Source organism: Lytechinus pictus, chromosome 8 (genome assembly GCF_037042905.1).
Source record: "Lytechinus pictus isolate F3 Inbred chromosome 8, Lp3.0, whole genome shotgun sequence".
Classification (NCBI taxonomy): Eukaryota; Metazoa; Echinodermata; class Echinoidea; order Temnopleuroida; family Toxopneustidae; genus Lytechinus; species Lytechinus pictus.
The window spans coordinates 6,968,541-6,983,989 of record NC_087252.1 but is presented as its reverse complement, the minus strand read 5'-3'; the positions used below and the strand labels follow the sequence as shown (position 1 = coordinate 6,983,989).

Genomic DNA, 15,449 nt, shown 5'->3' with positions numbered 1-15,449 from the left:
CAAGCTGGAACAAGCTATCCACACTAGACATCCACATTTCGGTGCATATTTGATGGTCTAAAGGGGTAACAGGGGTGAAAGAAAAAAAAAAGGATAATTGAGTAAACACAAGTAGACCAGCTGGTATGTAAAAATCCAAAATGGCTGCCAAAGCCTAATAATCCACAATTCAACTTTCATGTCTTTAATTCCAGTGGTCAAGTATGTCCACAAATCCAAGATGGCTTCAAAAAATGGTTTCTAAATTTATTGCTAATACTAAGAAAATTTACATACTTCGTTAAAAATCGACCTGTGAGATATGGTTGTCGTGTTTAAACTATGGTTTGAAGGATCAAATACTACATTAGGACAAGTAAAAAGGACAGTGGTCCAGTATGTCCAAAAGATTTAGACTCCAATATAGTGGCACTAGTTTTGTTTAATAAGTGTGGGCTATTGAGCACCAAAATTTACTGCCCAACTCAATGTTATATAAGAAAGCAAAGTGCACGAGCTGAAGATTTATTTAAGAAATAGTGAAAAAAAAATAAATTTTACCATCAGAATGTACACCATATGTGGACGTTAGTTGTCTAAAATTGGTTCATTACCTTGATGGAGAATGGAATATATCAAAATTTAGATTTAGAGGAGTTGGGCGGGTGATACCTCCAAAATGCTCATCTTATTCTAAGAATAACTTGCTTCTCCCCTGTCTTTGTTTAGATGTTCAAAGCAAGTAAATATTACGCCTTTTGCTAAAATTTCATATTAAGCTTGATACTACATATGGTTTGCGTGAAGGCAAAAAAGTGACTCACTGGAGCAAATAAAACGAGGGGATTGTCATCAAGCCTGGAGCAAAGATATTTGGCGGATAGATTGTGCGGTACAAAAGCCATAGTGATTAATATATAGTAAGAAGGGTTACTTTTCTAAATATACCCCTAAAAAAAGTTTGAAAATCTGAGTTTGGTCATTAATTTCTCCAAATTTCACACAGTGTATATTTGATATCATTCAAAAGATCATTTAATTATCTTTAAATTGATACCATGCTTGTTATGATCATGCCATCACGAAAATAGCAGGATTCAAAAGTGTTGGATGAGGTCTGAATTGAAAAGCTGCAAAAGGAGCAGAAATAGTCACGAAGGGTCATTAAAGAACATTATTCTTTTTTATGTGTCAATAGAGATGAAAATCCATTCAAATCAAGCCCCTGTTTCTTCATTTTTGATGTTTTGTTGTGGTTTATGTAGTCATGCATGGTTCTGCGAGATAACATAGTTTGAGTCGTGTTTTGAAATATCCATGCATGTATGCTTGTTTGTTATGTGTTTTCTTGTGCAGAGGTGTGTTTGATTCCATATTAATGTTGATGTTAAGGTGCATGAAAAAAAACCGCTGAGAAACTCACTCATCATCACGGATAAAAAGAACAGTGAGTTTCAATATTGTGTAATTTTGCAACTTTTGAATTTTGACCTTGCCCCACATTTCAAGGCACTGCACCTCCGTGTGAACCACAATCACATCATGTAGGGTATAATTTTAAAGAAAATTAAATGATCTATCGATTAGTATCAATTACACATTAATATAAACTAAAACCGAGGAACGATTATCGATCAAAGTCACATTTCCAAACTTTTTTTGAGGAGTTTATATCAGGAAGTAGTCACTGTGCATGTGCATTCTTCAATATTGTTATGTACTATCTCCTATCGACGATAGAATGAAAACATTAATCGACATGCAATTCTGCACGAAACCTAATGCTTGAAAATGCCTCAAATTCAGGTTCAAACTTGTATCCGTAACCGAATCTCACATTTCTATATAGATAAACTGTGCATGGCAGTGTATATCGAAAGATCAATGTCAATATGATATTTATTTGCACACATCATGCGAATTCGCTTTGGTATTCAATATATAATAGGGTCCAAAGTCCGTTTACTATTGTTTTCCTGGGCTCCAGACGAAGTGTAAATTCATTTCTTTCAAAATGTTATTTACAAGGTTCCTCTTTCGGTGGTGGATATTTTTCGGGAAGTTCCTTTTCTATCTTATAATGACAAAAATAACACTGCGCAGCCGAAAAGAATATTTATAGGTTGATGGTGCTACGAAATACCAATTATTATTAATAGTATTTACATTATATGATACTATTGTCATTATTATAATTATTATTCTGATCATTGTTAGTTTTATTATCATTTAATGTTATTTTTATTAGTACCGTTATTATCTTTGCGATCATTATTATTATTGTAAATATTATTTATGATCATTATTTCTATTGTTCGTATTATAATAATAATTATTAATGCTTTCTCTATTATCATTTTTAATGTTATAATTAGAATTTTATTTATATTTATCATAAATGTTTTCAGTAAGTCATTATACTGCAGGTCTATCATACCCATCATACCTGCCATAAGTTAGTGAAATACTTTTTCGTTAAAAGGAATATCTTCAAAAAGTTCAAAGACACTCTTCCTCAAACATACCGACAAATGGCCGAGGCACCTCTTAAGTACACCACATCACCAGCACAAACACATTCATTTAATGTTTGAACATGAACAATGAATGAGGTAAAATACAATAAAATACGTGTATATGTAATAATGGGGGTGGCGCCAAACCCAAGTGGGAGAGATGCAGATTTATATGAAATTATTGTATATATATCATATTACATTTAAAAAAAATAGACTTTCATCTTCGCGACTTTAAAACTTTGTAAAATAAAAAAATTGCCCATTACCCTTATGTTGTGCCTTCTAACAGTTGTCGACTACTTACGCAACTGATGAGTTGTAGTATTATTACATTAAATTGACTAGACTACCATTTTAACTATTGGGTTAACCTTACCCTTCTTTGTGAAATATAAATTCTAACCCCCTATAATTTAGCTCAGCCCTAAGTTATTATAGCTCTATAGAACTTAGTCATTCCTCCTTGTGAATCCGGGCCCAGACGTTTTTTTTCTTGTCTTTTAAAGGAAATACAGTTTAGGACAGTGATTTATTTTACTATTTTGTGATATGTTTTGCGGCAAATTTGAAGCCTTTTGAAAATAATTATGGACATATAATTAGATTTAAAAATGAGACCATGGATGACTGATATACTGCACGGGTTTTATTATAGAATGTCGTCCCGAAAACTGGGTTGCAGCATGGACCTTCTACCTCTTGCAGTATGTTTGTAGTATAATCTATGATTATGGTTGAAATATAATCTATGATAAATCCGATTTTACAGGTTTACGATTTAATTCATATGAATTAAATTCCACAATCTATATTAACATCTGATATAAAACTCTCTCACCAACCAGAGACTACACCCGAGCCTACACCATGTCCTTGTGCACCGTCTGGTTTGAGTTCTGGAGCATATGCTGGAATAGCTATCCTAGCCATCCTCTTAGTAGCTTCTATCATCATCAACATTATTCAGTTCATTCTTCTTAGGAGAAAAACCAAACCAGGTAATTACTGAGTAGTTATATTCACATAGAGTAAATGTGAATGTAAAAGAAGAAGTAATGTGATGTTATGAGTTAACCCTTGTTTAACTTGACTACATAGACGAGGTAAAACAATGGACATGTTACCTAAAGTCATACCAATTTAAAAGAGTATAACTCCAACAAAAGAGGAACATGTTCAAAGGTGCAACTTCAATGGTGTTTCTCGTCTAATATTTGTAAAGGTGCAAAGTTGGAATGTATTTATTCTGATGATCATGAAAATAAAAGCAACATTATTTTCCACCCGCTACTCATATCGTGTCTTGTCGTTTATCTAAAGAAGGTTTGTTAACTAGATCTGAGCATATTTCCGCTTAGTAAGATCGTGTTAGAATTACTATACCATAATTCAAGTAGGTGGGATATTAAATGATCATTGATACGTTAATGTTTTATCAAGGGGAGGTAAAACTGAAAGTTGATAGCAAAGGTATACAAAATCTTGAGCATCTTGACTTCGAGTGCTCTCTTGAATTTATTTTGCCATCTCGGTTTACATATGGCTACATTTTTTTTCTTCATCACTCTATTGTAAACGTGTTTATTTATATCTTTATCCACTAGAATTCCATGAGTCAAAGAATAATAAGAGGTAAGTAGAAGGAAAAATATTTTTTCGGACACACATACACACACACCCTAGAAGGCAACACCCACGCTCACATTTTATATGACTACAATGAATCTATAATATGTACAGATCTCTATTAAAGGGGAATCCAATCTTGGCCATTAAATGTTGTGTTGGGAAGGAGAAAAATAAATTAAACAGAATGGTGGAAGTTTGAAAGAAATCAGACAAGCAATAGGAAAGTTATAGCTGTTTATAAAATTGAGATCACTGATACTATGAAGATTTCAAATTGGCAACTGAGTAAGTGAATTATGACAAGGGGCAAGGACAACTTTCCCATAGGCCATGTACTTTATTATCAGGGATTTGTGGTTTTCTCCCCATTCCCCTGGGGCAGTAATCTATATATCACCCAGGTAGTATATTGTTTCATGTCCTCATGAAAAAAAAAATCAATTTGAAATAAAACTTTTCGGAAAATGACATTTTAGCCATAATATGTATTGGAGTACATGGAAGAGTAGTCCTTGCCTTACATCACTATGACATCCCATATGTGGCCAATTTGAAGAGTCCATGGGTATAGTGATTACCAATATTCACAACATTAAAAAATTCTTAACTTTCTTGTTGTTTGTCCAATATTGTTCAAACTTTCTCCTATCAACTTGTCTGATTTGTCTTTTCCTTATAAAAACAAGTTTTTATTTGGGTTGGATTCCCCTTTAAACCAAACCCACCAATTTTGCACACCATTTTCTCTCCCTCACATGAACAAAAACACGCACAGACACCCACTCAGATAATCTCAAACACACCCACGCACTCACACTTATCATTAGAGATACACACACTTTTATAGACACTGCCTGCACTTTCACATTTGCTCCCTATCATACACACACAGCTCTCTCACACTTGAACACATCACTCCCTCTCTAACACTCCCGTCCTCTGACACACAACTCGCATCCCGTGCATGCACACACTCTTCTAACTCACCTTACGAATACGCCCGTACAACCTTGCTCTCACTCACCACACATTCATCCACTCGCGCACACCCTCAAACCCGATACTGTAACAGCCCATACTAAATAACCACAAATGTTTATACCAAACTTTACAACATCCTATACCACTGAAAAGCACGGAACACACATTTCTAACCACACACACTTCGCCTCAACACACAGGTTAGTATTAAAGTAAATTACAACGTTCACGCATAAATTTTACTGAGATACATACACATTTACTGACGGAAATAGGATGACAAAGGATGAATTCATGTGAACATATATGTATTTGATTTATTTCCAATAGGGAAAAAACCCAGATCCTTCAAATAATGAAGGCGTTCTTTGAGACGTTTTTCCTAATCCCGTTCTTAGGAACACTTTGATAATGGGTAATAATCATTGACTCATAACATTTCCCTCATTGCGATTGTTGCTAATATATATGTACCATGAAATGCCTTTGAGTGGATGTAACAAAAATATCATTTCTCATGAGATGAAATAAACTCTAATCAATTTATATATTTTTTACAGCAATGAAATAAATATACCACAGGAGATGAATGACAACGTGGCTTATGAGATGATTCAAAGTGGGAATCGAGGTGAGAAATTACTCAAGAATGAGATTTTCAAACTTTTCTATTGATTCTGCATATAAGCTGTGTAACATTAAACCATAAACTCCATATAAATATTACTTATTCAAATAAACGTGTATTATGTTGTCATTATTTTCTTCTATTAAACACCATGCATTCGTACAACTACTTTGATTTGGGTGCTCTGTTTTAAAAAAATAACCTCATCCATATTATATCTTTATCACCCTGATAATTCACAATAAGGTCTCTATGGCATATAGGCCAAAGGTACATAAAAAGGATAAGTGAAAATTATATTTTAAGCGTCAGCAAGTGTTTACCTTATCTTTATTCTTAGTGGTGTGAGGGAACTCTTTATATGATGTATATCACTACTATTAAACGGGTACCCATGGTTGAAAATTATATTATTTCAATAGATAAAGGAAAATCAAACAAAGCATTACAAATTTTATCAAGGGGAAAACAAGGTAATGATATTTTAAAGATTTTTATTTTATCGCTATAACAGTTTTTTGTTTGCATTTCTTCATGAATATGCAGTGAGTTAATTGATGATCTTGTTATTCCCACTTGTAACTTAGTATTTTATTATATGCAATAATGTTTATTGAAATTTTCAACTCCTACAATAAAGACTATTTCAATTGACAACTGGTTTCATGTATTGGATATTCATTACTGCAATTATTTTGTCAGAAGGGAGACATATCTTACAACATGCATGAACATTTTAGACAATTATGTTTTCATGTAATAACATAAGAACAAAACGTGGGGGTATGGCATCATCGGTCCATCTGACGATGTGCATATACATGTCTTCACAAAATATGACTAAATCTTAAATTTCACTAACTTAGTTATTTGCGATCATATTTTTATAACATTTTCAGCACTTTGCTCAGTAAATTTGTTTAGATATGATTATTTTCAGCTCGGAGTATCCCTCTATTTCTTAATCTCAAATCCATAGTTACTTTATATTCACTGCAAAGATATTATTGACCAAGACACTTATTAGAAATATCACAAGATCAGACATAATGGACTAGGTGTTCTAAGTACATGTACAGTATTTTAAATGTACTTAGTGGAATATATATATGTTTTAAAACAATACAGCATACACAGCGTTAAAACTGGGTTCTACCCACTCCTTCGTCATTGCCCGTGAAAACGTGACGTTCTTCACCAGACTTGGCTCGATTGGGCGGGGTGACTTCGGCGAGGTATGGAAGGGAGACCTTCGATCAAAACAAAACCATCTCGACGTTGCTATTAGGCAAATACCAGGTGATGGTTTGTAGCTTGTAAAGTTAACAATAATTAATGTCAATGAGAGAAGTTCATATTTGAAGGCCATGCTTAATTTGTCACCTCAATTAAATTTTAATTTCATTATTTATGCTCTTACCACATCGTTATAGAATGTCATTCTGAACAAGCAGATTGGAAACCAAAGTAAATAATTAAATAGTTTTAATGTCACAGGCTTCCCTTTCACTTGAATTCAGTTTCAGGATCAAAGAAGGAGGGGGGGGGGGGCAAGGGTAACATGAAGGGGGGGGGGGGAGGGAAACATGCCCCCATTTTGAATAATAGTAATATTTATATATTTTTTAATATTTTCTTTGCTTGTCCAGAAATTGGTCAAGGGTAAACACTCCGGAAGGGGAATATTAAAATGAAAGGTCATACCATTATATCATTATATACTATACACTCTCTTAGATCACGTGACAAAATCATTACAAGTTCTTCAAGCCATCAAGGTACTTTACGAGCTATCGGATCAACCAAATATTGTCAAATGCCTAGGATATTGTAAAGAACAAGGTACGTAAAGCCCTTTTAATTGGACAATATGGAATATAATTGGCTCTTATGGAAACAACAACAATATATCAATATTTGTTTTAATCGCTAAAGAGTTCGTTGGCCGCTTTCCCTCATCCAAGGCATCTCGACGAGACACAAGAGAGAGGTAGTTACCAATTAAAAGATGGCACATTGCACCTTCTGATGAGTGAAAACCCCTAGAAGAGATTGAGAGTGTGTGTGTGAGACACAGAGAGAGGGGGAGGGGGTGGGGGTTCTTACACCAAAACAAAAGGAGAAGACACAACAATCCATTCCATTTGATAATGCAAGGATACTTATCCTAAATTACAATGAAGAAGATGCAATTATTAAACATGACGTCACAGAGTTTTCCTTTCTATTACAATCTATTACACTGTAAAAACTGCGGTGTTAAAACTGACACCAGTTGGTGTTAATAGAGGACCACACCCCGAGGAGTTAAAATTACACCCTCGAGACAAAGCGTGTAATTGTAACTACCAAAGGTGTTGTAATGACACCTCTAGGTGTAAAACTAACACCGGTGTAAAATAACTGGTGTGGTCCTCTATGTACACCGATCAACACCACAGTTTTTGATGTGTATTCACGCATGCAGGTAGTATTCTGTATGAGTTCATCTCAGGGGGTACACTCCTTACCCATCTACAGACTTCAGGGGTGCAATCTCAACCCACGTACAGCAATCTCAAACCAAACGGTGTTCGTATTGAGGAGGGTACCCTACTTAACTTGGCTTGGCAGGTTGCTAAAGGGATGCAGTTCCTTGCATCTAAGAAGGTATTTTTTATGAGATTCTTTAACAAAAAAGGGGTATAAGAGGAGAAAGGTAGGCAGTTGGGTTTTTAAATAAAAATCGCCCTTTAAGCTGAAATGGACCCTTTAAGTCAGACTTGAAAACTTGACCGGTCCAAGATACAGTAGAAAATCGTTTACGCAATTAGGGTTGCAACTCTGTTACTCTCCTTTAACCTAAATTATTTTTGTTTTGAAACATTACAGGTATTATTAATCATACAATTGGAAAAGGAAGGGTTTATCGCTCCTTTTTTTAACACAGATGTAAGACGGGAAATTTGTCGACTTTCACAGAGATCAAAATACATGTATATGAATACACTAAACACTATAAAGAGTTGCAAGTGTATTTCTCTTTTCTTCAGATCATCCACGGGGCTCTCTGCGCTCACAATGTGTTGGTAGGAGAAAGAAAGCAATGTAAGATATCAGACTATGGACTTTCTTCATCGCTCTTCGGTGACTTAGCTGTAAGTGTGACTCGTTATGCCTTACAATAATGAATGTTTATGGTGTAGGCTTGTCATAGAGATTAATCTCTTATTTGATAACTTGATAATGTAAATGAAAATATATTATTCTAAATGAAGCGAGGCTGGAACCCTAACTCACGTGACCCTTGACTTTGATCCCCAGCCTGCAACCATACCAGCCTATTATTGCTTGTTTCGGCCAGTATAAGACATCTTTGACATTTTATAGGTTCACTTTATATTATAATTACCAATCGCTTGAATTATTGTTATAGCAAGATTATTTGTTATCTGCACACCGTCATATATAGAAACCATCCAGATGGAGTTCACCAGAAACCATGGCAACGGGTGACCAAACAATAAAAGGAGACATCTGGTCTTTTGGTATCGTCTTGTGGGAAATTGTGACACTGGGTAAGAAAGGAGGTGCACGAAGTTACGTGTGTAAATGTCTAATATCTTAGTCATATATCACAAAATAACAATGATGATAAAATGTAAATGATTATGATAAAAGGAAAAATACAACAAAAACAATTATCTTACTGCCATGACTACAACTGCTACTACAACACCAACAATAGTGACGGAAATATTGAAATAACATTGTACATGATAACTTTATTCGGCTCGAAAGATAATGATATAGAATATTCTAATGATAAATAAAACGCCGGGTGATGTTGAACATTAAAAAAAGTTATTGATAATTGCTACAAATAAAGTTATTTGGCTTAGGTATGGTTAATCCTGTGACTGATAATCAGATGAATGATATACTGTTTAAAATAGCTGAACGGAACAAAAAACGTGTGATTTACCCCTTTTGGGGGCACATATGCAAACATGGAGGACGGGGTTATCGGAGTCGAGATATTAAAAGGAATCAAACTTTGATACCATGTTCATACTTCTATTTCTAATAATATATAATCATTTTGGGCAACTTCTAGATATTCAATATTCAGATTCTTCACAATATAATTTTTGCTTTTACATTCTGATAGGTGCAAGGCCATACCCAAATATGACATTCAGCTCGGTTCAGACGGAGGTTGCTAATGGTTACCAGATACCACGCCCTCGTCACTGTGCACAAGAAGTGTAATACTTAAGTTTTTATAAGAAAATCTAGAACTTGCTTGTCAAGGATTACTAGGATTGTAAAATGACCTACAGAGAATTTCACTTGTTGTTTACTCTCGTGAATTCATTTATCGTATATGTTCCAAATTCACAACAAAGATAAAAAATCACTCTTACCAAATAGAGATTTTTCGCACAATCCTAGGGAAACATGATTTGAATGATCTATACTAAAGGGGTATTCCGGGTTGAAAATAATTTTCATTTAAAGTATAGTAAAAATCATTTAGCAAAATGCTGATGATTGTATCAAGATTTGACAAATGTCAAGGTTAATAAATTTTGATTTTTTTTTGGTGAAAACAGCTACATGTACGCCGTCATAAATATTCAATAAGTGGGCCGTTTATGTTTTGTCCAATTTTGTTTTTTTCTCAAGTAATTGCATGAAATTATTATTATTTCATATTTTAATTCTTATGTGCATACAATATGTCTTCTTCTTAACCAAAAAAATACAGCAAAAAATATCTCACAGATTAAATCACTTATCAATCATTTTACTTTTCATTTTAGGCGGACAAAATATGAAAAAAATCTTAGTTCATATATACTGAAAAAAAGAAAATAGAATCAGCTTTCTCATTGTATACTCGAGTGGACATGCGTACAACTATTTCACCAAAAAAATAGTGCAAAACTTTAACATATTATACCTTTGTTATTATATAATTTTGAAGGAATTCCCAGTCTTTTTTTTAGTGTGAATTAACCCTGTCTGTTTAAATCATAAAATGTTCAGCCTGTAGTAAATAGGCCTACCCCTCTAATAATTCCACGTTTTAAAACAGTTTCATATATACATGTACTTCCTTAAACACTTGTAATATTTTTTTACAAACATCATCTTTTATTTATTTCAAAGGTATGCAGTTATGACTGGTTGCTGGGACAAGGAACCCCAAAATCGGAGTAACTTTGATCACATCCTGAAGAGTATGGAAAGGATTTTAGAAAAGACACACGTAAGATTAAAACAATTCTGTCTCTCTTACACAAAACTACGCTTTTCTTTATCATTTATTCTTATTTATGATTCATTATACAATTCAATTTTAATGCCATGATATATATGAAAATATATATATGAAAATATATGCAAGATGCAATAAAAACAAAAGATGATATTTTCCCCTTTTTCCATTACAATTTAAAACCCATCTCTTTCAGAATGTTTAACTTAGTCACATGTAGTTTCAATCCCTGTTTAATAGTCTTTGATGTTATGTATAATTATTTGATATCTAACTTTTAAATTTACAATTCTAACCACATTCTAACTTCGCGCATAGAGACCTGTAGGTGTTATGCGTATTAAGAACTCCACTATTATTATTATTAATATTGTCATTATCATTTTTATTATATAATTTGTATGATTTCTATGTGTACCATTGATATTACAAGGAGTCTATTTTTTTTCTTTTAACAGGAGTCTATATTGACATGCAGTTGATATTATATTGATCGTTAAAGCATGTATTATATATTGTTTTTGTGGAAATTAAGAAATAAATAACTAAATAAATTTAATCCGTGAAGTACCGTCATTATAAAAGTAAATTTGAAGTTATCATTACTGGTTTGAAATCTAATTTTTGATGACGTTAAAATTGTAACTATTTTGTCTTATTTCACAGAGTTACTTGTCTCTTAATGACTTGGATGATGGGTTATATGCCTCTACTCTGGAGATGTGATGAGCATAAAACAATGCCTCACAATAGGGCGATTCCATACGTGTCGTACGGGACATTTTGTCAACAATTTCTAGTCTCTTAGCTGATTGCTTGAGCAATGAAAACATATTTTTGGTCAATAATAAAGTTATAGAGGGTAGTCATGTGAAAAACTGATTACAAACAAAAAATATTTGATTATGGCTGAATTAAGGGCGAAAATGTTGTATGTCGTACGGGACTCAGAAATGTCCCGTACGACACAAAACATTTTTTTATGGGTGATAATTCACCCATGGACAGCATATTTTTGTTAGTTGTCATTTTTTCATATGTCTACCCAGTAGTACTCTATTATTACCACAAAACAAATTGAAGTTCTTCGTTTGTTTGTACAATAGGTTGAAAAATGTTGCGAAAATAGCCGATTTTTCTAGCATGGAATCGCCCAATATATGTTTTATACGGAAGCTCAATGCAGATGTGTTAGATTTATGTATAATTAATTCACGCATTTCATTCTTCTCTGGATACCATTGGTCCATTGATTAGATTAAATTTGTAGTTTGATTTCTTTTAAAATATATTATGCTATGTAGTGGTATATTTAGTGTCAGAAGGCATATAAAAATATAATTGAATTTTCCTAGTAGTAATCTGTTTTTGTTTCGTTTTATTTTAATCCTCACCGAAACCAAATTCAAGGTCCCGTAACAAAAAGGTAAACAATAAATTTACTCTTGATTTTACACATGATTGTACATTGTAGTCAATGCAATCAATCGTTAAAAAGTATTCTACAATGATTGCTAGGCTTCATGTACGGGACCCTGATTGACTTTATTCAAATTTACGTACAATCGGTTGTGTAGGTTTCGTTGGTGTTACTATACGGCATCACCTTAAGAAAACTGTAAAATACCTTAAATCTTCATGCCAGGGTTGATGTCTACATAATATTTAGTTTATCCATTATCCACACTAAATGTGTGGCGTTGGTAGTTTATTATGTAACCTTATTGCTATATCTTCATGTGAAATGTATGTTGGACACCTATGTAAAGCAAGTATTAAAGCTGAACAGGACGTCTGACTATATGAAACAGATCATTCATGTAAATTATTGTTTCGAAAGGATGTAAGAACGGTAAGCGCTATACCAAAACAAATGAAAGCGGAGTTAACAAATCAGATTATCATTGCATTGAGGAATGCGGTGAGTGATGATGTGCGTTTTTTTTGGGGGAGGGGGGCATGCGTAATAAGTGTCGGTGCTGTTGATGAAGATGCATGTGTATAAAAGGTGGTGAAGTACTGTGTAATATCTGAGCTGAAGATGTACCAATTAAAAAGTGAAACAGACAGAACAAGTTGCATGAAACAGAGAAATTCACATTATTATTTTAATTAACTCATTTTTACCTGAATTTCTCAAAAAAAAACTGTATGTGCCTTGGATCTTTATTTTTTTTTACATTGATTTTACATTGATTATGCAGCGTATAAAGGTGTGATTTTTAATTGAAAAGGGGAGGGAGAGTGCATAGGCCTATCCATTTATAAGTCTTCCCTTATCTACATCTTTACGTGACTTATCGAACATGTCGAATGTGAAATGTGCTCTTTATTAATTGCATTTTGCCCAAATTTTCTAACCTTTTTTTTTTAAATGAATGATAATATGTTGAATGTATACTTTACTACTATTTTCATCGTAAATTGACCAGATTTAATGTTGGTAATCAAGTTATTGGTTTTTACCTTTCTCAATGCCTTGAACTACTCAATGATCAAGACTACATCTATACACAACAAAAAAAGTAAGTCCCCCCTTGAACAAACATCAATAATTTCCGAACCAATGCGAGTTTTTGATATATTTTTACATGAGCGTGTAGGTAATTTTATAAACTACCCTCTGAGTAAATGTTATGCTTCAGTGAGCACCGTCATAAGGCAAACATGTCACTTTTCAAAAGTCACAAGCCAAAAATCATGACTTTGATTCCATTTTATTGGAACTGATTCCACATTCTCATCATGAAAAATAGTCAGAAGGCTTGTAAAAGGTACTTTCTTAAAGGCAATACAATTTTTTGGCTAAATTTTAAGGTTGAATAAACACAATTTGCTATAATAGGATTTTTTACACATTTTCATCAATAGAAATGATAGAATATGATAACAGTTATTTTTGGGAAGAGTATCTTCAACAATATTCATCGTTTCACGGTCCAATGAACATTTATTGAAAACAGAAAATACGATTTTCAAATATCATAGGCAAGTATTGTTTTATTTTGGTAACTGAAACTGATCTTTTATCAATTTTTTTGGTTATGTTCATGACCAATTAACATGCTTCAATGATTCAAAGGCGTTTAATTAAGCATTCACGCTTGAATGAACATGTGGAATGTGATTAGCTCTTTTTTACGTTATTGGAAAAAATGCAATTTGTAACTATGGATATCTGTCACAAACCTCCTTGCATGGTTCATTTGATTTGATTTTTATGAAAATCCCGACGTTTAATGCATCAGTGAGCACACAATATTCGAAAATTATGCAAATGAGAAGAAAGTTCAAGGCCTTTGCCCCACTCTGTGCCGTATTGAATTGTTATATGGGTGTGCGCAACTTTTGGATAGTGTTACTCTGAAGCCATGTGCGAAGTTTCATGAAATAACTGTTGGCAGAAGTAACAAAAACCGTCCATGAAACAAACCCCTTATTTCATATTTGTTAAAATTTTGACTTCCTCTCTCATAGACTTGTGTACATTATGGGTGCATATAAGTAACCCCTTATTCAATATGGTGGAACTTTTTTTCAAGGCTGTCTTAAGCAATGTCATTTGGCAGTAATGTTTATCACCCTATGGGCAGAATTTTGTGCAAAAATGAAATCGATTTGTTTATTTACGGATGAGTGAGCACGCGTCAAAGTGGGAAAATGGGTATTTTCAATGTCACAGACTCATTTTAAAGGATAATAAGGTGAATATTGGGGGCAAATTCGGTTTCAATTGTGACTTTAATTGCTGTTGTTCTTATCATCCATCATTTCTATCCCCACACACTTTCCGAACTTTAAACATTTTCATGGTTGAGCGAGCACATTCGAAAACTTAGGAATGAATACTCTTTATACTGCATAAATGTATTCTTTTCCTAACAATTTGTCTTGATCAGTTAAATTTATGGACAAATCAGTGGTGGATCCAGAATTTAAAAATGGGGGAGGGGCCTATAATTGGGGGAGCCACCAACATTTTCAAATTTTAATATGTTGTAGAGGATACTACCAAAACCCCTATGATGATATGTCACAATACACGGGCCGCGGAACGGTTTTCAAAGTGCGGGGGAGGAGCTGAGCCAAAAGTGGGGGGGGGGGGGGGGGGCTGACCATGAAAAAAATCACAATCGTTTGGTCATTTTTACATTTTTGTACATGCTTTTAGAAAAAAGTGGGGGCCCCCACCCCGCTTCCGCGGCCCCTGTGATATTGTGCGCACTCAACCATGAACATACGATATCAAAATTGTGTGTGGAGTGGCTAAATGATTGATAGCAAAACAGCATAACACCATAAAATTCACCTAAAAACAACTTTTGCCCAACTTTGTATTTGCACAATCTGAAAAACGACTCTTGTGACTTTCAAAAATTGTCATTTTTAATTCAATCTTTAATTACTCATGCATGACTCAACCGATCAATCTCATTTTTACCCAGGAGTT

The 15,449-nt window shown here is 33.7% G+C and overlaps 1 protein-coding gene across 4 annotated transcripts in view; it reads left to right on the top strand.

Moving 5' to 3' along the window:
• Window positions 1–13,089, top strand: part of LOC129267420 (fibroblast growth factor receptor 3-like) — a 45,409-nt gene extending 32,320 nt beyond the window's left edge. For all 4 annotated transcript variants that reach the window (XM_064103469.1, XM_064103468.1, XM_064103470.1 and 1 more), the window contains exons 7-17: window positions 3,344–3,496; window positions 4,103–4,130; window positions 5,669–5,739; window positions 6,865–7,035; window positions 7,474–7,578; window positions 8,204–8,385; window positions 8,769–8,873; window positions 9,188–9,293; window positions 9,887–9,983; window positions 10,891–10,990; window positions 11,666–13,089. In XM_064103469.1, the coding sequence (XP_063959539.1) occupies window positions 3,344–3,496; window positions 4,103–4,130; window positions 5,669–5,739; window positions 6,865–7,035; window positions 7,474–7,578; window positions 8,204–8,385; window positions 8,769–8,873; window positions 9,188–9,293; window positions 9,887–9,983; window positions 10,891–10,990; window positions 11,666–11,725 (1,178 nt within the window). In that variant the 3' untranslated portion in view covers window positions 11,726–13,089. The remainder of the gene's footprint in view (window positions 1–3,343; window positions 3,497–4,102; window positions 4,131–5,668; window positions 5,740–6,864; window positions 7,036–7,473; window positions 7,579–8,203; window positions 8,386–8,768; window positions 8,874–9,187; window positions 9,294–9,886; window positions 9,984–10,890; window positions 10,991–11,665) is intronic.
• The last annotated feature ends 2,360 nt before the right edge of the window (window positions 13,090–15,449 follow it).